This window comes from Stegastes partitus, unplaced genomic scaffold (assembly GCF_000690725.1).
Source record: "Stegastes partitus isolate 25-593 unplaced genomic scaffold, Stegastes_partitus-1.0.2 Scaffold128, whole genome shotgun sequence".
NCBI classification, from domain to species: domain Eukaryota; kingdom Metazoa; phylum Chordata; class Actinopteri; family Pomacentridae; genus Stegastes; species Stegastes partitus.
Genome location: NW_007577859.1, coordinates 480,631 through 506,448, shown reverse-complemented (window position 1 = coordinate 506,448; position 25,818 = coordinate 480,631). Strand labels below are relative to the sequence as shown.

At 40.4% G+C, this 25,818-nt stretch overlaps 2 protein-coding genes across 3 annotated transcripts; one reads left to right on the top strand and one right to left on the bottom strand.

Moving 5' to 3' along the window:
- Positions 1–8,968: 8,968 nt before the first annotated feature.
- Positions 8,969–14,934, bottom strand: LOC103354990 (keratin, type II cytoskeletal 8-like). The gene is made up of 9 exons (XM_008278624.1): positions 14,397–14,934; positions 12,649–12,857; positions 12,136–12,196; positions 11,901–11,996; positions 11,612–11,776; positions 11,024–11,149; positions 10,624–10,844; positions 10,481–10,521; positions 8,969–9,856 (listed from the first exon to the last, which is right to left on the bottom strand). Exons 1-9 carry the CDS (start codon positions 14,850–14,852, stop codon positions 9,531–9,533), a joined length of 1,701 nt encoding a protein of 566 aa, XP_008276846.1. The 5' UTR covers positions 14,853–14,934; the 3' UTR covers positions 8,969–9,530.
- A 6,156-nt stretch (positions 14,935–21,090) lies between these two features.
- On the top strand, positions 21,091–24,855 carry LOC103354989 (keratin, type I cytoskeletal 18). 2 transcript variants are annotated; one of them, XR_520068.1, is made up of 7 exons: positions 21,091–21,619; positions 22,950–23,032; positions 23,253–23,409; positions 23,505–23,669; positions 23,763–23,888; positions 24,116–24,401; positions 24,559–24,855. XR_520068.1 is itself a non-coding variant. In XM_008278622.1 (7 exons), exons 1-7 carry the CDS (start codon positions 21,173–21,175, stop codon positions 24,596–24,598), a joined length of 1,239 nt encoding a protein of 412 aa, XP_008276844.1. In that variant the 5' UTR covers positions 21,091–21,172; the 3' UTR covers positions 24,599–24,855. The 2 variants fall into 2 exon arrangements, 1 of the variants encoding a protein (XP_008276844.1); XM_008278622.1 differs by having other exon boundaries at positions 24,116–24,336.
- The last annotated feature ends 963 nt before the right edge of the window (positions 24,856–25,818 follow it).

Below are 25,818 nucleotides of genomic sequence, written 5' to 3'. Positions count from 1 at the left end.
AGAACCCTTTACTTCAGGGACGTGATAAAACAGTCCTAAATTCTTACACTTATGCATGTTTTGTATTCACTTTACTTCATGTGACAGGAATGAGGATGAATCGTCTCTCTCACACTCAACTCAGCAATGACAGCAAAATCTAAAAGACAATCAAGTTTCTTCTTGTTTGTCTCTGACACCTTTGTTAATTACAATCCACTGTATGTTAAGAATAACATTTTCTGTTACATAGAATTGCACACAGTGTCTATTACGTATCATGCTGCTTTCATTTGCATTTTCACTTTAACTTCACAGATAGTCGCTGTGTTCCGTTGAGGTCTTTTACAGCAAAATTCAGAAAAGTCAGAAGGCTAGAAAGTCTTGTCAAATCTTCATGCATTTAATCAAATAATTCACTGGCCATAAGAAGAACAACAAATACAAAGAGAAATTCAAAAACCTTTGGCCGCATTAACACACCCCTTTGTGCTTGTTTTGGCTTCCTCGCAAGGTTGTAGGTGTGTTCATCATGAGGGAGCAATGTCACTCTGGATTTTAATCTGGGCCTCACAATTTCACCACCTGCAAAAGGTACACACCCTTACAACACAGCAACCACAAGTCATGCATGGAAAAACTCGGCGGAAGGCAAGTGAAGGGAATGCGGTTACCCTGCACTGATCGTGTAAAAGTTAGTTAACACAACAAAGGGTATCTGATGAAACCCTCTGAGACTAACAAGCTCGGCTGCATTGCAGAGTTGCTACTACTGATTCCACACGGTCGCAGACAGTTGACAGCTTGTTGGCGTGCTAACGCATCTCCGTACACATCCTCACTGTTTGCAAAAACATCACCCAGAGATACTACTTTACAGCTCTGGACTTTAACATCTTGCTTGCAGTTTACGCATACACACACACACACACACACATACACACACGCACGCACACACAGCCGTACTACAGTGGCGTTCAGGCATGGGAAACTGCAGTCTGACTCGATGACTCACTCTTTGCCAGACAGGGCAGGTCATGAAAGGTGTCTGGGCAAATTAAACCCTAGCAACCGAATCATTTGCTTGTGTGAGTGGGCATTTGAAAACACCTTCTGGTGCGTGATGTCACGTACAATGCTTGTGTTGTACAGTGTTTTCCAGGTGTTGTGTTCATCTGTTCAAACGGTTGTGCCAAATGACATCACCAATTCTGACGAAGGATGAACTAATACAGATACGTGTGTGTTTGTGAGAAACTATCGCTGGGAACTTTTGAAGAGACATTAAAGCTTTCAAAAGAAAAAATGCTGCCGGTGTTCCTTTGTGTTTTCATCTAACCCCTCCAGTTCTCATTTTGTCACATTTTGTTACTAAACGCCTGCTAAACTAATGACATCCCCATCAGCCTCAGCTGTACATTATGTTCAGTGCAATTAAGCAAGTTTTAACATGTTAAGACATTCTTGAATGCAAAACATCTGCATGTTCGTATGCAAATATTGTCATTTGGCTCACGGCACTGCTGTGGTGTAACTGCAGCCTCACAGACCTGCTGACATGACAGCAGATTCTTCGGCCTTGCTCAGTCCAAGCATGAACAAAAAGCATCTGTCGCATTCATTTGAGTGCAATCAGTCCAGATACACAGTGGGGGCGTAGTTGGCTCTGGACAAAAACACACGGTTTTTTTTAGCAAAAAAAAAAAAAAAAGTTCAAGCTCGGCCTTTGCTGCAACATCAAACAGCAAAGAAAATATTGATCTTTCCAGTCTATATAAGCTTCCTTTGCATTATTTTCTAGGGAGAAGACACTGTTTCTACTGTTTTGGATTGTTACCACGGTGATAGTAGGGTTGTAAAATCCTATCTGTGAGCACAACTTCCTGGATCATATTTCATTCTCACCAGCATGTTAAGCAATGCCTTCGCACCATCACAGGCTGCTGGGCTTTTTTATTTTTTATTTTATTTAGAACAGGGCTGTTTTACACCTTGATGTCTCCTCACTACATTCTTTTGTAGATGATGCTGATTCCCACTTCACTTTATGGACAACGTGCCTATTTAACTCCTCTTGCTGGACAGTACACGATCGGCAGCACTGGACAGTCACACTGACAACTTGTCGAAGCAGGTCTGTCTGTTCAGCCCGCAGTGAACACATTCCTGGGAAAGGACCCCACCCAGTCAGTCAGAGGTTCAGCACTATCGCTGCCCGCACAGTGACTCAGAGCAGCATACTGTAAAAGTTACGCTCTGGACCCAGCCTAGTCATCACTCACCACTTTCAATAGAGATTACCAGAATTTACAACTACATGCTCTTTGTGAAGCCGAGAGAATCCGTCACATTGGGTCATCAAGGGCGTGATAGCAGCTGCTCGGTGAACGCTGTCACTGGTTAAAGGATCCAGTGAGAAGTGAAACCTGTTTGATGTTGCAACTAGGATTCCCATTCATGAGATCTCAGAAAGTTTCAGCGGCGACATGATGATTAGTGTCGGGCATCACAATGGCATGTATTAGTAAGAATTAAAACTTTAGACGCTGTGTGAGTCTTGAGTGCGCATCATGAACTTTCACATTCAAGCAGGTGAACTGAAAAACTATTGGAGTGTATAAAAAAAATACAATGTTTCTTTTCATGAAATACACAACATTCTTTTCTGACAATTCATTCTAACTGATTTGTAGACATTTCCTGTTATTGTTACTGCACTGCCTAGCAACTGTGTGTGTGTTTGTGTGTGTGTGTATGTGTGTGTGTCTGTGTCTGTGTTTCTGTGTGTGTGTCTGTGTGCGCTCACTCTGAAATAAGAGTGCTTACATGGTGTCTGGTGCAAATGCTACAATAAAAAAAGGGGGATAAGAACACAATAGAAAACTACAGCATCTAAAAGCAGACTACTTGGCACATACCTGCATACTTGCGTGTTGAAACAGGTGAAAGAAAAATGAGAACATGTCATCAAACCACCACACCCTTTTAGCTTTACTCCTCTAGAACGCCACTTTTGATAGTAGGAAATTATTAACTTGCGATCATAAACACTCACACTCTCTGCCAACAGGATACCAGAAGTTTGCATAATATCCGCACTTCAGCCACCATGGTGGTAGACCTACGGCCTCGATTCACATGTTCTCACGTAAATGGACTAAATCAAGCTGGAAAATAGTTGGATAAAACTGGTACGGCAAAGCAACACCGTTGTTTAAAGTTGGAATGAAGAAATGCAAGTATGTTGCTTTGTTTAAAAAGGTTGGGTGTAAAACTCCATCTAATACTGTAGACCACTGGAACCTAACTTAAGGCTTCACTCAGAATAAGGAATGAACTAATGTCTGACATCAACACTGACTGTTTTGATCTTTGAGTTCAACAAGGATTTGGTAAAACAATTATTGACCCAGTTAACAAAGTAGAAGTTGTTTAATCAATCACTCATTGAGTCCTCACAGTGGCGCCACATGAAAAGTTTAAACAGCAATATTACAATCTACACAAACATCATTTTTGTTGCATTGCAATTAAAATATCCTGGATAACACAATTTCAATTGAGTATTTTGTGCTTTGTGGAAAGTAAGTGTCAAAATGATTTGGATCATAATTCTTTTGAACATATTATGAAATACACATTTGTATCAATTACAAACCTCGTTAAGGAACGAAAAATCTTGTTAAAAATGATAATAATAATCTTGAATCTAACAAAAGCATAGTTTAAATGTTTTTGCATTCAAAAGTTCATGGAGAATTTAGTTTGACACACCTGTGCATTCTTTAAAGTGAAAGTTATGTGTTACCTGTTGACAGACAACAGTGAGAGTCCTCATGCACACCCACAAGCATTTCTATCTGAGATGCATATCATTGATTGAGTCTGCAGGAAATCTGCAGCAATTTACAGATAGATCACAGACAGCAACAAAACCTCAGAGTTCTGCCATCATGATCTGATCACAGCCATCAGTGACCTTGAGTTACCCAGTGATTAGGACTGGGCTGCATCTCACAGTGGCAACTTATTATTGTCATTTCTACATAAAGATTTTCTTGGGAGAGTGTTTAAAATTGAACTGCGAAATATTTGATGCTCCTAAGTATTATCTTTTTCTTGACAGCCAATTTTGAAAGACACCCAAAAAGAAGAGCAACTGAACAAAAGACAAAATTGCATCTTCATACAAATGGTGCTAAACATTACATCTTCATGTTATTGAACAAAAGAGTTATTAACAATTGTTAAGGGAGACCATGAAGGGTTATGAAACTCTGTTGTTGTCATCTTTAAGGTCTGAAAACATCTTCTGAACATCTATCATCTAACCAGATGTCTCCTTTGGGCAGGGCGACTTAGTTCTGTCAGATCATAGTTTAGATACCAGGTTGGAACCAGACTGATGCAGTGGACAGGTTGGTCCTGCTGTCGAGTGTCCCAGAGTTATTTAGTAATTTAACCAGCGTGTTTTTCTCCTCTTACCTCTAACAGATGCACTGCAGGGGCTGAACAACTTGTCAGTCAGCATCAGAGTCAAATGACAGGAGGCAGCTTTGTTACCTAACCAGCATTTCATACTGGTAAGAAATCAAACATGAAATGCTGAGAATGGTTGAAAGGGGACCAACAGTGAATGTGTGACTCACAGACTGTAGCATTTGAACCTTTGCACCTTCAATTAGTCCAATTGCTTGATTGTGTTTTGCTCATGTGCATTATTGAAAGGTGTTTCCAATATTTCATGCCCTCAACTGTGTAAGTAGAGAGAATAAAGATTCAGTATCAAGCACGTCATTCTAAAATAACCGACCCTAAATGCAGTCAGATTTTGCATTGCAACTTTATGCATGTTTCCATCAATTCTTGTAAAATATAGCAACATTTTGTCTTTTATTTCCTTGTTCTTGAAAAAAAAAATTGTAGCTGTATGAGTCTTTTGGTTTGCTTTATCATAAATTTAATTCCCAAATGCTAATTTTGCCTTTGATTTGATCTCTAATCTGTGCTATTTGTTATTTTTCTTTAAAAAAAATCAAAATAAAAAAAAAAAACACTTCAAAGGCAATATGATTGTCCGGCAGCAAAAACCTTCAGAGAGTCTCCCTCCTTCAGCTATAATAGCTCCTATCAGACATGGATATCACTGATTGAGTTTGCAGAAAAGCAACACACCTCTAATATCTCATTCTGTGCGATTTACAGGCAGACCTCAACCTGCAACAAACCCATCAGTAACTGTGCATGCACTTTTTAAAATTACATTTCAAATGAAATATGATTGCCCTGCAGCAAAAAACTGCTTGCTTTCTTCAGAAAAGGAAACTGTTGTTGTTTCTTGGTTTGGCTTCTAACAAAAGAAAAAGGTCACACCTCTGTTTGGCATCCAGGAATTTAAATACCCTTCCTTTTTTGCTGATTTTGATCCTCCGTGTCAGTCATCTCCACCCCAAGCCTGCAGAGGAATTCAGACCTGTTGCTCTGGTGGAATGACAGGTCTGTTTTAAATGTTATAAAAGCACCTGTCAGATTTACACTTATTATATATCAAGTCTTGTACAGACAAATTCTGTACGAGACAAATTGATGCAGCGATTAACTGTATTGCCGCTGGTGCTGTTTGTGTGCAGTTAAACTATTAATTCTGACAGTTTACACGAGCGAGTCGTGAAACCCTGGAGGAACACCATATAAGTCATCACGTTTCTCTCCTGGCATTTATTACCGGTGGATTAGTCACCACTTGAGGATTTCACATTTGTTGTTATTGTGCATAATAGGCAGATTAGGTTAAATCTTCCATTAGCAATGACAAACTTTATGGAGACGAAAGTCTCTCTTTCATGAGCTCATGGCCTGACTCATTGCTCCCTCAGGTGCTCTGTACTCACCTCTTTCGTCTTTCTGCATACATGCACTGAATGTACAGTACGTTGTTGGCCCAGTGAATTACTACAAATGTGACATGAAGTGCCATGCAAGCCTGACTTGCTCCAAGAAAACTCACAAGTGACATCAAAATAATACCATAATAAGTACATGAAACAAATGTTCTGTTTAAAGTCCCTTACACAGGCATTAGGATACAGTTTGGAAGTAATTCATTCAGTGCACTGTTACAACACTTGCCTGCAGGCAGTTGGATGAAACACAGAGAAAGACATTCAATTTTTGTTTCGATCAGGTGTGAACATATTTACTCTTCATGGTGTTCCAGCGCACAGCGATCGACAGAGAAATAGTGTATAAATTACATAATTTGAAGGCAGAACAAGTCTCTGTGAAAAAACAGCACACTGTTAACCCTGGGCTATCCATCAATCACAGTAAAGCAGCCAGGTATGTTATATTTTACTCCTTTCACTGTTGTCACAGGAGCCTCGCCCCATACCTCACACTTACATCTCTGGAAAATGTACTGTATGTTGTTACAACATTCATTTGTTAGGACTTTTTCAGGTCTGTGTTTGTGACGCTGACAAAGGTTTCATTCACATGTGTGGATCTGGAAAGGGTGCTTCACAAGGGGGCTGGCCACTGTTAGCCTGATTTTAAAACAGCAGCCTGCAGCGTTGATGGTGCTTCCTGTTTCTACAAGAACGGTGCACATTCAGCATGACTTTACTAGTGATTTAGGATGCCTGCTAGGGGCAGATCACACAGATGTTTGTGAATGAATGAATGCTGTAGTATTTCAGTGAATGAATGCATACATTCATTTTAATCGATGAACTAAGATTATGGATCCTGCAGCTGCTTTGTGTTTACTTTAACCAGTAGATTTAGTGATAAAACCAGCAGTTTCTGTTGCAGCAAGGTTTGCTTGTTTTACAGCAGAGGCAGTACCAGAGCTGGCAAACATTTAATCATCTCCCAAAGGTTCAAGCTAAATCACTAAAATGTTAAGATAAGACCAAAGAAAAGGCACTTCGATAAGAGCTAGATTATATGAGTTAAAGCTGAACATGAAAGAACTTTTCTTTTTTTGTATCACAGAGCAAACAATGAACTCAAAGCAGGATGATAAATGTGTTATTTAAACTAATCATCAATAAACAAGATTCTGTGTGCACAACCGTGCATGTATAACCTTTGACCACAAAAATATTAGAAGTATCTGCATGATTCATCAGCTGCCAGTGTGGAGAGGAGCACAGTCTGAACTTATTTATGCAAGTAGAGTCAACGACACTGCAGGAGACTGAACAGCAATGTCTGTCAAGTTTACCAACGGTGCTTTGGTTGGCATTTGTATTGAACTGTTTAAGGTTTGTCCTGCATCATTTGTCTAATATGTGTACTTCAAAAAAACACACAGAAACATGAAGGCAAATATGATGCTTCATATTGTAACTATGACATCACACCGCTTAGAGGCCGCAGCTAATAATGCTAACGGGTGCAAACATGTTAGCATGCATATTGTTATAGTGGTAATTATTACTGCTTTATAGCAATTTGGACATGTTGGGAAATAGGCTTATTTTCTTTCTGGTGAAGAGTTAAATGAGATGACTGGTATCACTCCTCCATTTAATATAAGGTTAGCTAGCCTAGCTTAGCATGCTGGGAAGTTGCCAGACCACGAACTATCACTCTTTGAAGCTAGCTGCTCCAAGTCAAGATAAAGTCCTGTTCATAACCTCCTTAAAAGGGCAAATTGTCATTTTTACACTTGAATAATACGTATAAATTGAACAATGTGTAAATGACTGAGTCTTAGAGGTACTACTTTGGAAGAATTCGGACAGAATTAACTTGCTGTTCCCTCTTGTGTCCAGTCTTTGTGCTAAGCTAAGCTAACAGTCAGCTGGCTGTAGTCATGTAGTTTACAGGTGGGTATTTAACGCTCAAGAAAAATGTCCAACTATTTGCTACACTTTTACTTAAGTAACAAAGTGAATGTGAACTTCTTGTACTTGTTTTGCAGTCTTTTTTATACTAAGTAAATGCAGAACATAAATCAGGGTCAACCTGAGGAAACCCAGACAGGTTTTCTATGCAGGTACAGTCTGAGTTCTGAGAAGATATTTAAAGCATGAAAAGCCTTTCCACTATCACTGCCATGTCATGTCGGCTGTCGCTGTCACCACTGTTGTGAACATTTGCATACAGACTGTCTGTGTCCTCTATGTAATTTTTCTTTTAGCAGTAAGCTAATCAAGCTTTCAAACCTGAACATGCTCCAGTCTGTCGTCGCCGGCACATTAGGAGTGATGAACAGTGGGTGGGATTCTGGCATTTGCGAAGGTTTCTGTCTTTACTTTCATAAGAGGTTGTATGGCCTTGGGCGCGGCACCACCACCCATAATTCAAGTTCAAACCTGTTCGTCGATGGGCTTAAAAGACCTCTTAAGTAATCGTTTTCTTCTAGAGAACAACTTGATGCTTCTCGGATAAATTGCATATGGTACTTCAGTACACTCACAGATTCTCAAGTATGTTGAATTGCTTTGACATATGACTTTATAGAATTCTTTGAGAATAAGACTGTACATTGGATAACCTTGTTTCATGCATGAACTTTAAAAACCTGCTTTTTTTTTACCTTAAGGGATTTAAGGTGTGAAGTGGGAATGTGAGGTGACATTTGCTGACATTTTATAGGAATGAATGACCTTCAGTTTCTATTGTCATGGAGAAACTCCTGAGTTATTTCGTATCCGGAGTGAGGCGGGCAAGGACTTGTCGGGTGTTCCATAGACAAGATTGATTATATGGATTAGCATCACCTCAGTCATATAGGTGTTTCCTGTTGAGCTCTATAAAAAGTGCAGCTTGTTTGTGTTTGTGTGCGATGATAAACCATACCAGTTAAGATAGAAACTCCCCTCAGGCTGATTACAAATGTTTTTCAGCTGCCATTTACTGTAATGTTTGCTTCAGTATTTTCTTCTAAATTTAAGTTTTAGTTTAAGTTTTCCTGCGAAGAACAACTAAATAACTTTACAAAGCAACATCTCATAACAAAATACAACAGAACACCATGCAAATTTCTCTTTGAGGGTTTATTGCTGTGCATACAAGACTCCAGGTGTTGCCAACAATGACAAGGTTTATTCAAATCAGAAGTCACAAGGACTTAAGTGACTTTATCACCCTTAATTGTTTAAGTACAGCAGGTTTGGCATAATGGCTCCGACATTGCCATAGTTTATGTCTCTCAAAACGAAAGCATTTTTTTTTATTGCATGTTTTATTACAGTGTGAATTACTGTGTGGGTTGACGTGAGAGCAGTGCTTTGTGTTGGATGAGTGTGGAGGAGACTCAGCAAGGGAAAACAGGTGTAACAGTGCCACCTGCTGGCTGAATAAATGTGAAACATGATTGGCAGTGACTCAGGCTACAGAGCTCATTAACCTGCAAGAGTTCTTTTAAGAAACTTTAATATCCATTCGCACCACTTCCTTAAAGATAGAAATGTTTTCGCAGCTCTTACAGTTGAAACACACCCTTTGTTTGATGACTATTAGAAGTGGATAACAGACAGAGAGGGTGTGCTTTTTCTTTATCTCCAAAATCATAATTCCGTCAAAAGATGTTGAAACTTTCACTCTTCAGCCACAGCTTCGGCCTCCACCTGCTCCTGCTCCTTCTTCTCCTCAGCAGCCGGCTCCTCAGCTGCTTCCTGCTGCTCCTCTTCTTTCTTCTTCTCTTCCTCCTCCTTCTTCTTCTCTTCCTCCTTCTTCTCCTCTTCCTGTTTCTTCTCTTCGGTCTTGACCACCACAGTTTCGGTCTTGGTGACTGTGGTGCTCTTCACTGCTGCTCCCTCGAGGGCAGAGCCAGAACCGCTGCCGGCCTTGAGTCCATCAAAAGAACTGCTGGCGTAGGACGGGGTGCGGGAACTCTCTAGGCCGTAGGCGTTGTAGTTCAGAGCTTCACATTGAGAAGAAGAAGAAACCAATGATTAACTTGGACACACTGTAGTGGGCAAAAAATTTTAAAAAGCAGATATTTGGAGACAATATCAGCGATCTCTCCTAATGAAATTGAGATTTTTCTAAGTGACAAGAAAGTTTAAAAACACAGATCTCATGTTTGGGTTATCGCTGTAGTTATGCCAAGGTTGGCTTTGTCTCGTCAACAATTTGGATGAAGTTGCAAGTGTGATGTGACTGAAAATCTATAACTTGATTTAGGACGATATGAAGCAGTCGTTATTATTTCTAAGATATTTGCTTTCATTATCACAGATAAATTACTTCATGTGTGCACCTATGTGATAATAGGTGCACATAGGTATTTACTTAGTGTGAAGGCTTTGCTTTCAGGAGGCCTAGTTACATTTCTATGCAGTTGTGATAGTCATTTTGTTTATTTGCATCACCTCATCTCAAAACCAAACTTTCGTTTCTAACATCAAAACAGCAGAGAAAAACTTCACTCTGTGTGTGTGTGTGTCAGCAAGGAGACACTGCATCACATTTACTAATTCCTTGACCTGAGACCCAGAACAGGTATTATGGAGTTAAAGTTACAGTATACTAAATATGAACTTACAAGTCTGCTTAGACACAGTGGTCTTGATTCCAGTTGCTAGTCTGTAGATAGACAAAGAAGAAGCAGAATAGTGTAACATAAACAAAACATTACTGCTGTACAGGATGCAGTTATCAATGCTGCCACAGGAAGGTGCAATTTACCTGCTCTCTTCTCCTTCCAACAGTTTCCTGTAAGTAGCAATCTCAATGTCCAGACCCAGCTTCACATTCATCAGTTCCTGGTACTGGCGGACTTGCAGTGCCATGTCCTGCTTGGCTCTCTGAAGAGCCTCTTCCAGGTCTCTGATGCGCAGTTTAGCATCCTTCACCGCCAGTTCGCCCCGTTCCTCAGCCTCAGCAATCTGAGCTTCCAAACTGTTTCGCTAAGAGTGGAGAAAGACAAGCAGAGTGAGGTGCAGCAAAAAAAATTTTTTAAATAAAATTAAAAAATAATCGCCTTTATAAGGATGTTGATGGATTCAAACCAAAATGAAATGGAAAACCAAATCCTGTCAGTGTAAAATATCTGTCAGTATATAAAGCTGTAAACTTGTTTCCTCACCTGTGCTTTGACCATGTCAATTTCAGACTGGAGCCTCATTATCCTGCGGTTCATGTCAGCGATCTCGGCCTTGGTAGATTTCAGGTCATCTCCATATTTACCTGCTGACTGCTGCATCTCTGCATACTGGTACAAACAGAGACAGGTCACAGTGATACTTCAAAACAAAAACAATCCTGGTAAGTTTCAGTTGTCTGTCTATTGGCTGGTCAAGTTTGGCTGATGTTTGTTCTTTTTCACATTTTTCCACATGTTTAATTTGACATGGACATCAGCAAAGTACTTCAATTGCAACATATTTTGGTGTGCATCGCCAAATTCACTGTGTTCGCTCTCTGGAATTTCACTTGTGCATATGGGGCTTTAGAGAAAATTAACATAAAAGTAAAGTAAACTAAACTGAAGTATTTTGAAACAAGGACAAATGATAGAAGAATGGATATTGAACTACCTGCCACATTCCTTGAGTGAAAATCATGTACTGTGTGACTAGGAACACAAGTACTCATATTCATGCTTTTCAGTTGTATGCTTTAACCATTACCTGGTTGTAGGCCTTATTTTAAATGACACAAAGCATAGTCCCACCTTGCTCTGGTACCATGACTCAGCCTCTGCTCTGCTCTTGTTGGCAATGTCTTCATACTGGGCACGCACTTCAGCAACAATGGCGTCCATGTCCAGATTACGGCTGTTGTCCATCTCCACCACAACAGATATGTCCTTGATCTGGCTCTGCAGCTCACTGATTTCCTACACAGGATAATAAGTGAATACGAGCAGGGGAGGATGACAAGGAGAAACATAACTTAGCTGATTCTCTGTGCATGAACATTATCCATAATTGTGGAACTGCTAAGTGAAATAAGGTTATTACTGCATCATAGAGTTGCCTCAGGAACTCAATCTCATCAGAGAGCCCGTCTACTTTTGCCTCCAGCTCCACTTTGGTCATGTAGGCTGCATCTGTGTCCTTCATTGGAAAAAGATAACATTCATTGTTGAATATAGCCTCAACCCAAGGTTAAAAACATGCCATTGTGCGGAGTCATTGTGCTTGAACGTTATTTATAGTTTCAGTTTCAACCTTTTGCTAATAAATCTGCACAGACCTTCTTAACGAGGACAAAGTTGTTCTCGCACTCATTGCGCTTGTTGATCTCGTCCTCATACCTGGAAATATAAAACATTTTAAGTCCATGTTTAATGGTAACAGGTAAAAGCAACTTAGGAATATGCGGCATGTGTAAATATAGTAAATATCTGATCAACGCACGCTGTCATTGTAAAGACATGCAATATGTCTTCACATATATATATTCAACATGGGAAGAAATGCTCTATCACAAATGAGTAGCTTTATTAGCCATTAGGATCACCTCTTAACATCTTGATTCCCTCATATGCGATACTGCCACATAGTGCAGATCATGTGAGCAATTGTTGTGCAATTTTCCCACATTCATTATCTTTGTTGAAACATTGTGTTCCCAACTGGAGGTTAAAATAAATTTCTGTGGCTTTGGGGAAAGCTGTGCTGTACAGCATATTTGGAAAACTGGAACCACTGGCTGGTACTATAAAATTTAAGAGATAGTTTAAAAAAAAACTCCAACTCCACTCACTTAGTTTTAAAGTCTTCAACCAGGCCTGTCATGTGATTCAGGTCAGATTCCAGTTTGGCTTTTTCATGGCCCAAGCTGTCCAGCTGCTTACGCAGGTTGGCAATGTAGGCTTCGAACATGGCATCAATGTTGGAGCGAGATGTGGTCTGTTCCTGCACAAGTTTCCACTTGGTCTCAAGCATTTTGTTTTGTTGTTCTAGGAAGCGTACCTGGAGACCGAAAAGATGACGAGTGATTAAAAAAAGAAGAAAAAAAAAGACAGTAGTAAACAATGCCGTAATGCTTGTGGACAACAATAGACAGTAATGTATGGAGAGGGGGGTCATTGAGGCATGTGGCGGAAGGAGAAAGAATGTAAATAGTGGATGGGAGTGACTCAGAAAACATGAATGGCTTTGTTTGCTGCTGGACAGCAACACACATGAACATCAGCTGGAAGAAAAATGACTAATTGACCTTCTCCCACCTCCAGTGACCTCTAAATGTCCCATCAATTACTCCTCTCTCAAGCTGAACCCATAATGCCGCAGTTCAACACAATGTGGCACTGTTTCCCAATTGTGACACACTTCGCCCCTTTACAACTTTTCTATTCAGCGTCCTGACCCTGGGTGGGGTCCTGCTGCTGCTCAGCAAACGAGACGAGGGACACACAGCTCACACACAGTGTGTGCATGTGCTGGTATCACTGTGGTATGCAGAGGAGGGAGAGATCGAGCTTTGTTTTACGATCTGAGGAAAAAAAGTCTGAATGTGATTGATTTACAAGTTAACTTCTACCCCACATTACTTCTGGGTACCTCATTAAAAGAGAGATGCCATTTATGAGTTACAGTGACAGATAACTGAAGGTTCTGTTCAGTCTCTGGGAGAAAACACTGCAAACTTCTGTCGCTTGATTGATAAGATGCCCTATTTCTCTCCCTTGCTAACATTTCAGCAATCTATGTTTGATAGAGGTTGTATAGCAATGATTTATAATACTGTCAGGGAAATGGCTTTGTTGACCATTTTATAGACTCATAAAATGGCCATTCTTACTGTTTGTCTACTTTTTATGCTAGAGCGATCTATTCCACTTTTTCCCAACTACTCCCACGATTTTTTTCTTTTGTTCATATCACCTGTAAATATTTAGGAAACTAACTTTGAAAATAGCTTGCTAAAATTTCATTTACCAAGGATAGATTCTTCACACGAATGCAAGAAGACACCGTGTACTTTCATTGCTATTCGTTTTTGCAGGTTATTGCTCATATGGGGGGGGCACGCCTTCAAGCAAAATTGTTCTGTTCCTCTGTACCCTGTATCCAGGTTGATCCTCTTATCTGAGCTCTATGATCTCATCGGGGAGTGAAAACATTTGAAAAAGCTAAGCCAATACGCAATACAGACTGTATCCCCCTATGATTTGCTGTACAGATGGCATATTGTTGTATGCACAGTTTGAATTGTCTCAAGAGTGAGCTCCATTGTGAAATCAGACCTCGTCTCCTTCACCTGTTTTGGCTTGCAGCACACTAATTTCCTCTGCAGTCCCTGTGCTCTTTTTTCACTCTGTTTGGAATTTAGTTTCATCCCACCAGTGATGCCAACAGGACAATAGTGTATTGTTTGAACTATGAAGTTATAAAAGTGTGCCTACCTGATGTTGCTATTTTGTCAGTTTTTATGTTCAAATACAACATTTCCTGCTAAAAGAATGAAATTCATCTTTAATGTCCCATCCTAAATATGCATGGACTGACCTTGTCAATGAAGGAAGCAAATCGGTTGTTCAGGGTCTTGATCTGCTCCTTCTCCTGGGTGCGGACAGCCTGGATGGTGGGGTCGATCTCCAGGTTCAAGGGGGCCAGCAGGCTCTTGTTCACAGTCACTGCTGTGATAGGGACATGAGCCACTTCATTGGCCATTCCACCTCCCATACCTCCACCATAGCCTACATAGCCAAACTCCACTCCACCTGCTCTCTGTCCAGATCCCCCAGCAGCATACCCACCAACCACCTTAAATCCCCCTGCACCCATAGCAGCACCACTGCTGCCCACTCCCCCATAGGAGCTGCGGACAGCGTAGCTCTGCCTGCCACTCCCCACACCACGGCCTCCGTAGCTAGAGAAGGAGCGGCTGCTGAAGCCCTGGTTTGGACTCCGGGAGGTCGACACAGTGGAGTAGGTGGTGGTCTTCAAGGCTCTGACAGACATGGTCACAGAGGGGGTCTGTAGTGCTGAGGTGGTGCAAGAGGAGAGACTCTGCTGAGGGAAGGAGAGTCAGGCAGATAGACCCTCCCTGGTCCTCGGTGCTATTTAACAGAACAGGGGAGGGACCCTGCTGAGGTGCGATTGGCTAGTGTCCTCGGTAGGGGAGTGAAGGATGAGGGGGGAGAAAGAGCAAGAGGGGGAGAGATGAGGGAATGTCAGGGAAGAAAATTGCATCATGTTACGCATTTACGGCACAGTAAAAACACAAGAATTACATAATAATCCGTTTGGTAGTCGCCATAAAACTACTGCATGGGAAAACGTATGAATTTATCTACCTTCGCACATGTGTGAACTTGCTTTTTCCACATTTCCCAGGGACAAATACCTTTCCCCTATTTTGCCACAATTCATTTATATCTTACTTTATCAGCATGGATGCACAAATGCCTTGTGGTGTTGTCTAGACAAAAGCATGCACACACAGCACCAGAATGTAGAGTCAAACCTTGGGTATAATGAACAAGCACATCGTTTTATGAGCTTCTCTTTTACTTTACAACACTTCTCACAGACGTGACATATTGCAGATGAAATTGTGGTTGGTCAGTGAGTGTGATGTCCTTAACTGTTGGTGGGCAGCAACTGTATGTCTAATGACTGTGGGAGTAACACAGTTACCCAGTGAATATGTTCCACTCAGATGAATGTCTCCAAGAGTCTTTGCACACAACATTTATCAACAAAAATTATTGAAAAGCATAAAAGTGGGGAAGACTTCCATCCATACCTTAAACCTACATTTAAAATGAACATATTGCACAATTATATGATGCATTGTGCAGGTTGTTTCCATTATCAGCTGTGATCGATGGACCAAACAATCTTACACACACACACACACACCTACACACACACACACACACACACACACACACACACACACACACACCTACACACACAAACACACACACACACAATGACTATTGATATGCATTCCTTCCATACCAGTCAGGTGAAGAGCAAACAGAGTTTGTCTCTTTGTTTTACTGCAGACCCCACCTCAGTCCTAAATAGCTTTCCCCACCTGTAGAAATACTGATAAAAAACCCATGAAATACTGAGACTGCATGATGGATGGATGGATGGATGGATGGATGGATGGATGGATGGATGGATGGATAGATAGATAGATAGATGGATGGATGGATGGATGGATGGATGGATGGATGGATGGATAGATAGATAGATAGATAGATAGATAGATAGATAGATAGATAGATAGATAGATAGATAGATAGATAGATAGGTAGATAGATAGATAGATAGGTCAGTCTGTGTGTTTGTGTTTCCATGGTTTCACATATTTAAGACCAAAACACACTTTTAGTAAGGCCTCATCAGTTTACCTTATTTAAAACATGAACTCATCCATCATCTCACTGTGGAAATCATGATTCACTTGTCAGATTTGACAGATTTATGACTGATGATGTTTTTGAGTTTTTAATTGACTGTTGCCAAATATAACCAGAGTGACCCCCCACCCCCCCAGTTCACTCCCTCAACCAACATTTTCAACACACCGCTGTTCTTTTGTTTTGCAGGTTTTATGTGTTCGTGAAAAAAAACAGACAATTAAATTATTTACCAGCTTGTGAAAAGATACTTGGTACACCGCTATGTGCAAACTAAATGTGAACAAGCAGATGAGGCACATGTTGTGAAAAGTCCAACAGGACTTGCAGGCTTTGGACCAATCAAAAAATGCATGTTTTGCTTGGCTAGTCTCAAACAGTGACGTGATCCTCCACAATGGAGCTCTTGTGCTAAACTTGGAGGCAACCATATATGTACACGGCAACCAGGTTTTGCTGTTTCATTAGCTCCGGCTCTCTGACCAACAACAGCTGATGAACAGAGATGCTGTTGTTGTACTTTCGATAACTTAAACGTAATTAAAGTTGAAGATTTCTCTGCGTGAGGAAAGCAGGATGGTAATTTAACAATCTGGCCCTCTGACCTTAAGTCTCCCAAGAGGCCAGTGATGCTTTGGTTTGAGTGAAGCTGCTATATGACACATCAAGACAGGAATGTGCTAAGAGAGACACATACATGCGACAAGTCAGAGAGGAGGGGCGGTGAGAAGTTGAGCTGGTGGAGCATATGAGAAGACAATTAGCAAAGATAAGAAACAAACCTATTTCACAACCACTGACAGACTCTCTGGGATGTCTAGTAAGGACAGGGAGGGATGCATGACACTGCACAGGAATTTAAAGTAGACTAAAGCAGTTTTAACTGACGTCAGCATACATGTCATAATAATTAGCTCATGATAAACTTCATCATCTAGTATTTGATGCATGACACCAACAATACAAAACACAAATATTTGTGAAAAAATTGCAAAAAACAAAGAAAAACAGAAAAATTCTAAATGCCACGAACGCCTCTCTGCATAAACACATTTTAGTCAGTGATGTTGTTGGTTTCGTCTTTGGTCTTAAAGTTGGACTTTGTGTTCGCGAGGGTCCTGCCAAGCCTACAAAGCAATCAGACGTATCTGTTGTAAAAGTCCCTTCCTGCTTCACCGTCTGTTGCCTGTTCAAACAAAGAACCTCCACAACAGACATGAATGAAATCCTCACAGAGGCACCGAGCAGAGAGCTAAGTAAACTCAATGCACATAAACTCACTGTAACAATACAAATCCTGCAGAAAGCCACCTCTTAGTGGGCTTGTTTGCTTTGAGACTTATGCCCCCTAGTGACTGGATTATGAAGGTGTATGTTTTTCGCTAAAGCAAACTGCACAGGAGGAATGGAATGATGTGTTAGTAAGGTAGAGACACAGTTTCACAGCTAGTCTACTTAATGCAACATGAGCCATACTGAAGGATGTTGTTGATCTTGTAGCTACATTAGCAGTGTGGCTCTGCAGATGAAAGTGCTGGTGTACTTTTTGTGCATTAATCTGGGCCTGACTGACACATCTTAACAAACTTACAAAAAACAAATAAGAAAGTAATTATTTGCAGTATCATCAACTATTTTGATATTGGATTAATCTATTTGAGTATTTTTTTTCGTCTAAATTCTCTGATTCTGCCTTCTTAAATGTGAATGTTCTCCATGTAGTTTCTAGGTTATGACATGACATTTAAAGACATCATCCTGTTCTTTTGAAAACGCTGACTGGCATTTTTCAGCATTTTCTTACATTTTATAAACTAAACAAATAATCAATTAATCGAGAAAATCAAATGGACAGATTAACCAACAATGACAACAGTCATTAGCTGCAGCTCAAATGGATTGCCATGACATTTGGTGCAGATATTTATGGCCCCTACAGGATGAAACCCAGTGAGTTTGGTGATTCTCAGATTTTTCCTCAAGTGCCACCAAGAGGTTGTCAGTTTGGAGTGTGAGTAAAATACCGTGACAACTGTTGGATAGAGTTAGATATCCAAGAGGATACATTAGATAATGATTCAACTTTTCATCTCACAATGACACCAAGTCAAAATGTTTCTTTTTCCAACATTGCATTTTATGAAGACCTTCCTGAGACGCTGAGCATAGCTGCTGTGGCTTAGTACAGCCTGGCAGACTTTATACTTAGTTTGCTTGTTGTGTGTCTCTATTACACTTGATCTGATTTTGTTTACTTTTATAAATTTTGTTTAAAAAGATGTGATATGTTAAGATTTATCAGACTTTTCCTCCTGCATGTACCTTTACAATTCTTAAAAAAAGGAACTGCCATTTACATCATACAGTTATTTAAATGTCCATTTGTGTGCTGACATTTCTCTTTTAATAACTTCCTTAAACAAAACTAATTATTTATCTCCATGTGAGAAACGGTCAAGTAAGAGAATCCAGCTTGTAACTTTTAGCTCTTGCTCCTTTTATGTCTTCCTGTGAAATGTCTTTGCACTAGAAATGGACATGACATCCCGCAGAGAAAATGCCTCTCAGTCGACACATTTCACTGACCTCTGATGTGTGACCCTTTCCACTCTGCTAATGGTCTGGGCCATAAAATTAGAATATAAATGCATATAAACGATGAACAAATTGACTTCTTTGGTGCTTTTGAGCATCTCGGGTGAGTCATTGAGGGAGTGACAAAGAGAGGAAGGGAGGATGCAAGGAAGTGACTGAGTAAGAGTGCATCACGCTCACATGCATGCTAGCATTCCTTCATACATCTGTTATAAAGAGCACGCCATGTGTTTAAATATGCATATGCATCTATGCAAATACATATTTTTGTCTTTGTATATATGTGTGTGAGAGCACTCAGTCTGCAGTGGAGCTGGATGAAAGTAAACCACACAGAGAAAGAGGGAGGAGAGTAAAGTTTATTCGAGGCCACACCAGAACAGTAATGATCTGACAGCTGTCCAAGATTTGTGAAGCATATAAACTCTTGTAGTAGTTTCCAGATTTGTGTTACTATGACTCACAGACTCCATCTTGTCCAGTTTTCCTCTACTTTTTTTCCTGTCTTATCTTTGGGGGGAGGTGCAATTCAAATCCACATTATTGCAAGTGGAAAAAAAGATGAGGAGGAATCAAAAAACCTCTTCGTATAAAGGCAGAAGTAGCTTTTATGACATAAAAATGCAGTGTGGATATGTTATATGAAATGAGTGGGTACGGTTGTGTTTCTACTTCTCAGTTCCTAGTTGGGCGTCAGCGGGCGCAGCAATGTTGCCAACACACATTCAAACAGAGAAGACAGTGGCGACACTGTCATGAGGTATGAGTCATGTTGATTTAATTCATCGTTCCTCTAATCTGTACAACTCACCAGAGTTGTCTTTGCTTTTTTTTTTTTGCTACTCTGCAGTGTTTTTCTTCTTTTTTGGAATTACTAAAAGAAATTAGCAAATAAATACACAGTAAGGGTTGCTGGGAGGAGGTGGTATGATGCGTGAGAAACAGTGAAAGCTGATCAGCTATGAAGGTGAGGTAGGATCAGAAAAGAAAAGATCTAGGTTGTAAGGGAGCTCAGAGGGGTGTAGGAGTCTTTGGAATTTCCCCCCCTGTGGGTTGTTCATTTGGTTTTATTATTCAGTTCTCTGAGGCTCAGTGTGAAAATCCTCTCTGGCCACCACTTTGGGTTCACTTAAACCTTTCCAATATCATGATGGAACACTACGTATTGCAGGCCAGTTTTTTTGTTGGAAATCAGTTTTTAAAAAAATCTCATTTCTTGATAGTTGTGTTGCAAATCAAAAACAAACTCATTTTGGGGGGAACAATCACAAATAGCACTGTAACGTAATCAAAACAAGATTAGTGATTCAATCAGCTGGGATATCAGAGTTCACAGGTACCACAGATAAGCCTTCTAAGATAATTGTTCAAAATGAACTGATTATCAGCTATAGCATGACTGGTGAATGAGGGCAGCTTTTATTTCCTTTTGATTGTATTCTGAGGTAGGTATCAGCTAACATTTGTTTTCGTGCCCTTTCAGAGCCTTTGGATATATCTGAAGCTTAGGTGTCCTTTTAAACACATCAGGTTTCATTGTTAGTACTGTTCTCTCTACTGATTGTGCTGAAATTTGATCAGGACTGTGACTGTGTTTGTCAGTAACTCAGTTTGGTTGAACTTCTAATAGTTTTCTGATTGCAGTAATTTCTTAATATCTTATTTTAGCTGTTGCTGCTATATCTTGTGTTTAGTTTAGTCAAGATAGGAAGGTTGGCAAAAATCTGTTTATTTTGGATCCTGGCTGACCACAAACTTAGAAACTATGCAGCAATTGGACATTAAGCCTTTTATGGGCAAACCAAAAGAATTTCTTGCCTACTCACAAAGTGAAGCTTGTTTTGCCAATAATAGTCTAACCCTTTAACTTGTAGTTTTTCTGCTTTACCTCCCTCAGTTAAAGTCTATACTTTTTGGATAACAGCACGTCCATTACTGCTCTGTTTTATTCGTTGTGAGTTATAGTTTATGTGATCTGTTTAGTTCAGTCAGTTATTTGCTCTGAATGTTTTTGTGTGTTTACTCAACGACATATGTTTAACATGTTTCCTTGGAGACAGAAAATACATTGTGGGCTGAAAGGGGGAACATGTGAGTAAATCAGAGAATGCAGATAGAGGGAGCAGGAAACAAAGACTGGGGCGCTGCTGAAGTGGGCAGGGTCTGAGAGACCAGCTGTCACTGAGGGAGAGAGGCAGGAGTATAAGTATCCCACTTCCTGCTGCCAGCGTCACTTTCTAACTCGGCCAGCTGTGAGTCTCCACATCTCATTTCTAACTTCATACTCTGCCGTGCCTAAACTTCTCCAAAATGAGCTACAAACCTACCAGGATCTCCACGAGTCGCGCTACACCCCAGTACCGTGCTCTGAGCACTTGTGGTGGTGCTGGTGGAGTCGGCACCCGCATCTCCTGTGCCAGCTCATCTTACCTGCGCTCTGGTCCTCCAATGGCATCTTCTTCATCTGCGTTCAAGCTCAGCAGTGCACTGGGTGGTGGCATGGGTGCAGGTTTTGGTGGTGCCGGTGCATCTGTGGCAGCTGGTGGTGGCAGCTCTGGTGCTGGGATCCTGGGCAACGAGAAGGGAGCCATGCAGAACCTGAATGATCGTCTGGCCAATTACCTGGAGACGGTGAGGAACCTGGAAAAGGCCAACGGGGAGCTGGAGAGGAAGATCAGGGAGGCCCTGGAGAAGGGGGGTCCTGACATGAGAGACTACAGCAAGTATGAACCCATCATTGAAGATCTTCGTAAACAGGTAAGAATTTATATAAATACTGGTCCTTAATATTAACACTGAATATGAAAAGTGAAGTGTGAAGCTGCAGTTCTTAGTTGACACAGCTTGATGAGAAAAGCAATAAAAAAAAAAGGTGAGGGATGTGAAGGTTTAAATGCTTTATTGAGTCTTTAATATGAAAATCACTGAGTGTGTGATGGCACCCATCACAGGAGGAAGCAGGAAATCCTGTCAGTGTATTCATTATCTGGATAAGCTTAAAATTTAAGATAGAGAATGTTGATTTCCTTTGTGAGTTATCAAATTTCTTATGAGAGAATAAAGGGTGTGGTTGCTAAGCTCTCGCCCTCCCCCCATAAAACTCTTTAGTGCCACGAAGTGGCCACAACTTCCTCTGATGAATCACCAACACGAGGGTATCATCATGAGAGAGAGACTGAAGGGCCCTCAAGCTAGCAACCAGCAAACAAAAGCATTTCCAAATGGTTCAGCTTAAATGATTCTACAAGCATGCAGTGGTGTAGGAGGGCTTCAATGTGAAACAGATGTGTGGTAATTTTACGCACACATAGACATGCATGCACGCACACACACACACACACACACCCACACACACACACACACACGCACACACACACAAGGATGTCAGACTGCCAGACTGTGTGCACACACAGATGCGTGTGAGTGTGATCGTTGTGTAACAGTCAGCACCAGTCGGCAGAGTCAAATGTCACATTCTTCTGCAGTCCAGTCCAGTTCTTCAGTATCACATAATGACATGTTGATGGTGCCCCCATGGTTTTCTCGACGCATAAATGCACAAGTATTTCCCCTTTTCTCTGTGACAGGATACCAAAAATACATAGGAAAGTATAAACCCACAAACACACACAGTGATATGTACAAAGAAACTGACAGAGAGAGAGACAGTGCAGATGGCTGAAAATTGGAGGGAAGAAAAACTTGTCTGTATGACTGATTCAGGCAGGAAACCCATTTCTCTAACAACGCTAAAACAAACCAGATTCTGTTTTGGCACAGGAACATCCTGCTCTTCCTGTTCTTCTCTTTGTGGTTCTTTTTTATGACTGAATGTTTTTTATGGATTCAACCATGTTGTGGCCCCATTGTGCAAACTGACTTTTGGGTTTCTGTAGTTACATAAGGAAAACATTGATTACAATCATATGTTTCATTCTAGCTCAAAGAAAAAAGGTTGTCTCAAAGCACATAAGTAGTCAAACAGATGACTAAATTGTACATTGTGATCTTTCTAACTAACAGCTTTATTTTTTGACACCCACAGTTTAAATAATGAGTTTTCTCATAAATTCGTTTGTCATTCTAGATCTTCAATAAGATAGCGGACAACGCTAGTTTTGTGCTCCAGATTGACAACGCCCGTCTCGCTGCTGACGACTTCAAAGTCAAGTAAGTGATTTTGCTTTTCTTCTTTTATATGTTTGTATCTGGAACCTCAGCTGAGCCATTTTGTAACTTGAATCTACACAGCACAGTGTTGATATTTTCTTGCTTTATTTCCTAACTTTTTATTTGTCACATGTTCATAATAAATCTGTCCTGTTCTATTGTATTTTGAATATGGCCTGACAGTGTCTGTAATGGAGCTTGTGTCTGTGCATTCCTACAGGTATGACAATGAGATGGCCATCCGCCAGTCTGTGGAGGCTGACATTGCTGGGCTGAAGAAAGTCATCGACGACACCAACATGACCAGGATGAACATCGAGAGTGAGATTGAAGCTGTGAAGGAGGAGCTCCTCTTCCTGAAGAAAAACCATGAAAATGTAAGTTTAGAGCACATCCAGAACAGTAATCTCACTGTGCTATACGCTACAAGTGTGTAGGTTTGTTCATTTCTCTCTTTTTGTCAATTCAACAGGAGGTGATGGAGCTGAGAAATCAGATCTCCCAGTCAGGCGTGCAAGTGGATGTAGACGCTCCCAAAGGTCAGGACCTGTCCCAGATCATGGAGGACATGAGAGCCAACTATGAGAAGATGGCTGTGAAGAACGCAGACGACCTCAAACGATGGCATGAAAATCAGGTAATGCAGTGTTAAAGAGGTTTAAGCATGAAAATAAATACACTTTCAAAGTGTCTTGTTTGGTTGAACATCTTTGTCCTGTGTTGCTGTCAGATGGCAGATGTGCAGGTGCAGGTATCACAGAACACAGAAGCTCTCCAGGGGGCTCAGGTGGAGATGAGCGACTTATCGAGACAGATACAGACCCTGGAAATTGAGCTTGCATCTCAACAGAGTTTGGTAAGCATTAAAAAAATCTTTTTCTATTTCATTGCTAATATTGTACGGTCTACTATATACTTAAAGACCCTGACCATTGCATAATACCTACAATAATACCAAAACAATAATTTGATCAAGTTTGATTTTTACCTGTGTTTTTCATAAATTAGAATTGCTTGTTTTTTTTGTTTGTTTGTTTTAGTTTTTTACAACGTTCTCATTCCTTTTTTAAAATCCTTTATCAGAAAGCGTCTTTAGAGGACACACTACGCAACACAGAGCTACGTAACAACATGGAAATGGAGAAGTACAATGCCATCATCGTCCGCCTGGAGGAGGAGCTGACCAACTTGCGCGCAAACATACAGCAACAGACCCAAGAATACGAAGCGCTGCTCAACATGAAGATGAAACTCGAGGCTGAGATCAGCACTTACAAGACTCTGCTGGATGGTGGAGACTTCAAGTAAGAGTTAAAAAGATGTGGAGAAGAAAAAAACAGTTCAAGGCGAGATGATGATGATTGTGGAGGTGAATAACTCGTTTCTTGTTACTTGTTCTCATGGTTTGCATGGTCAGGTATAACTACATCATGTACTGAGGCAGTAGATCTGGTCGGCAGTGCTCACACGACCAGTTCAACAGGAATGTTTTGAAAGTTAAAATGATTCATTTGTGTTTTTTACAGGCTCCAGGATGCTCTGGATGAGCTGGCAGCCACAAGTTAATTTGGAAAAAAATCCTCACAAGAATGAAAGCAAAGCTGCCACAACTTTGAATTATGAAAAGAAAAAAAAAAGTCCAGCTGGTCCAATCAGCGAACACAATTTTTGCACCATTTGCTATGTATACCAGAAGTGATTGAAGCTATTCTGAATAAAGGCATTCCTCCACACCACAATGAAACAGACAGGGCAGTTTCAAAAGCAACCATGGCCTGGCAGCAAACCAGAAATGAATAAAACCACTTGTTTTTCCACAGTCACGGCTTTGTGCATTCGTTATTGTTGGATAATGCATGTTCTGTTTTGTAACAGCCCTCACTGACTAAAGAACAAAGTGTGAAAGAGGTACAGAATTTTGACAAATAAATGACTGGATCATTTTTGTTTGCCAAAAAAAAAAAAAATCATACCCCGTGAAGAATGGCTGAAAAATTTAATTATTTTATATTTGCCTGGATTTTGGAAAGTACTGTTAGTATAATTGCTTGCTGAATTTCAGAAAGTTTTGATAGAATTAAAGCCACAGTTTAAAGCAACACCCTGCTAAAGTCCCTTATGCACACTCTCAGCTTAAAGAGTCATTAACTGCTGTTTGGCCATTAGAGGGAAGAAAAACTCCAACACAAGCCAGATGCCAAATTAATATTGTGTAGATGACTCATATACCAACATGTGGGTGTAACTTTAGAGGATTTTAAATTGTATAATCAACATAAAATCGACACTAGATATCTCTTAGTTATTCAAGCAGCTTCCATCAGTTAGATTTACACTAAACTACTTTTGAACATGAATCAATTACACTGGATAGCTTTGAATTCAATCCTGGCTCCACAAAATGTTGTTCCTATACAACTGAACTACATTCTCAATTACATTTAGAAAGAAACTTCAAACTTAAATCAAACCTTCAACCAGAAGACAGGGGTTCACATCCCGTGTGAGACAATTATTTTTAAGTCCCACTTCCACTTATTTATTTTTGATTTTATTTTCACCCACTGTTTGATTACGTTTAGGGACAAAAACTACCTGGTTAGGGTTAGGAAAAGTGACACTTTTTCAAAAATTATTTGTTCGGAACTTGGTTAAGCTTAGGCACATAGGTTTGAAAATGTTTCCAGACATTAATCAGGCAAATTGTTTGGTACAAAGAAAGACCATCTTTATTAGGGGTTGACAGTAACTCAGCAAGACTCATAAATACATGCCAAACATTGTTT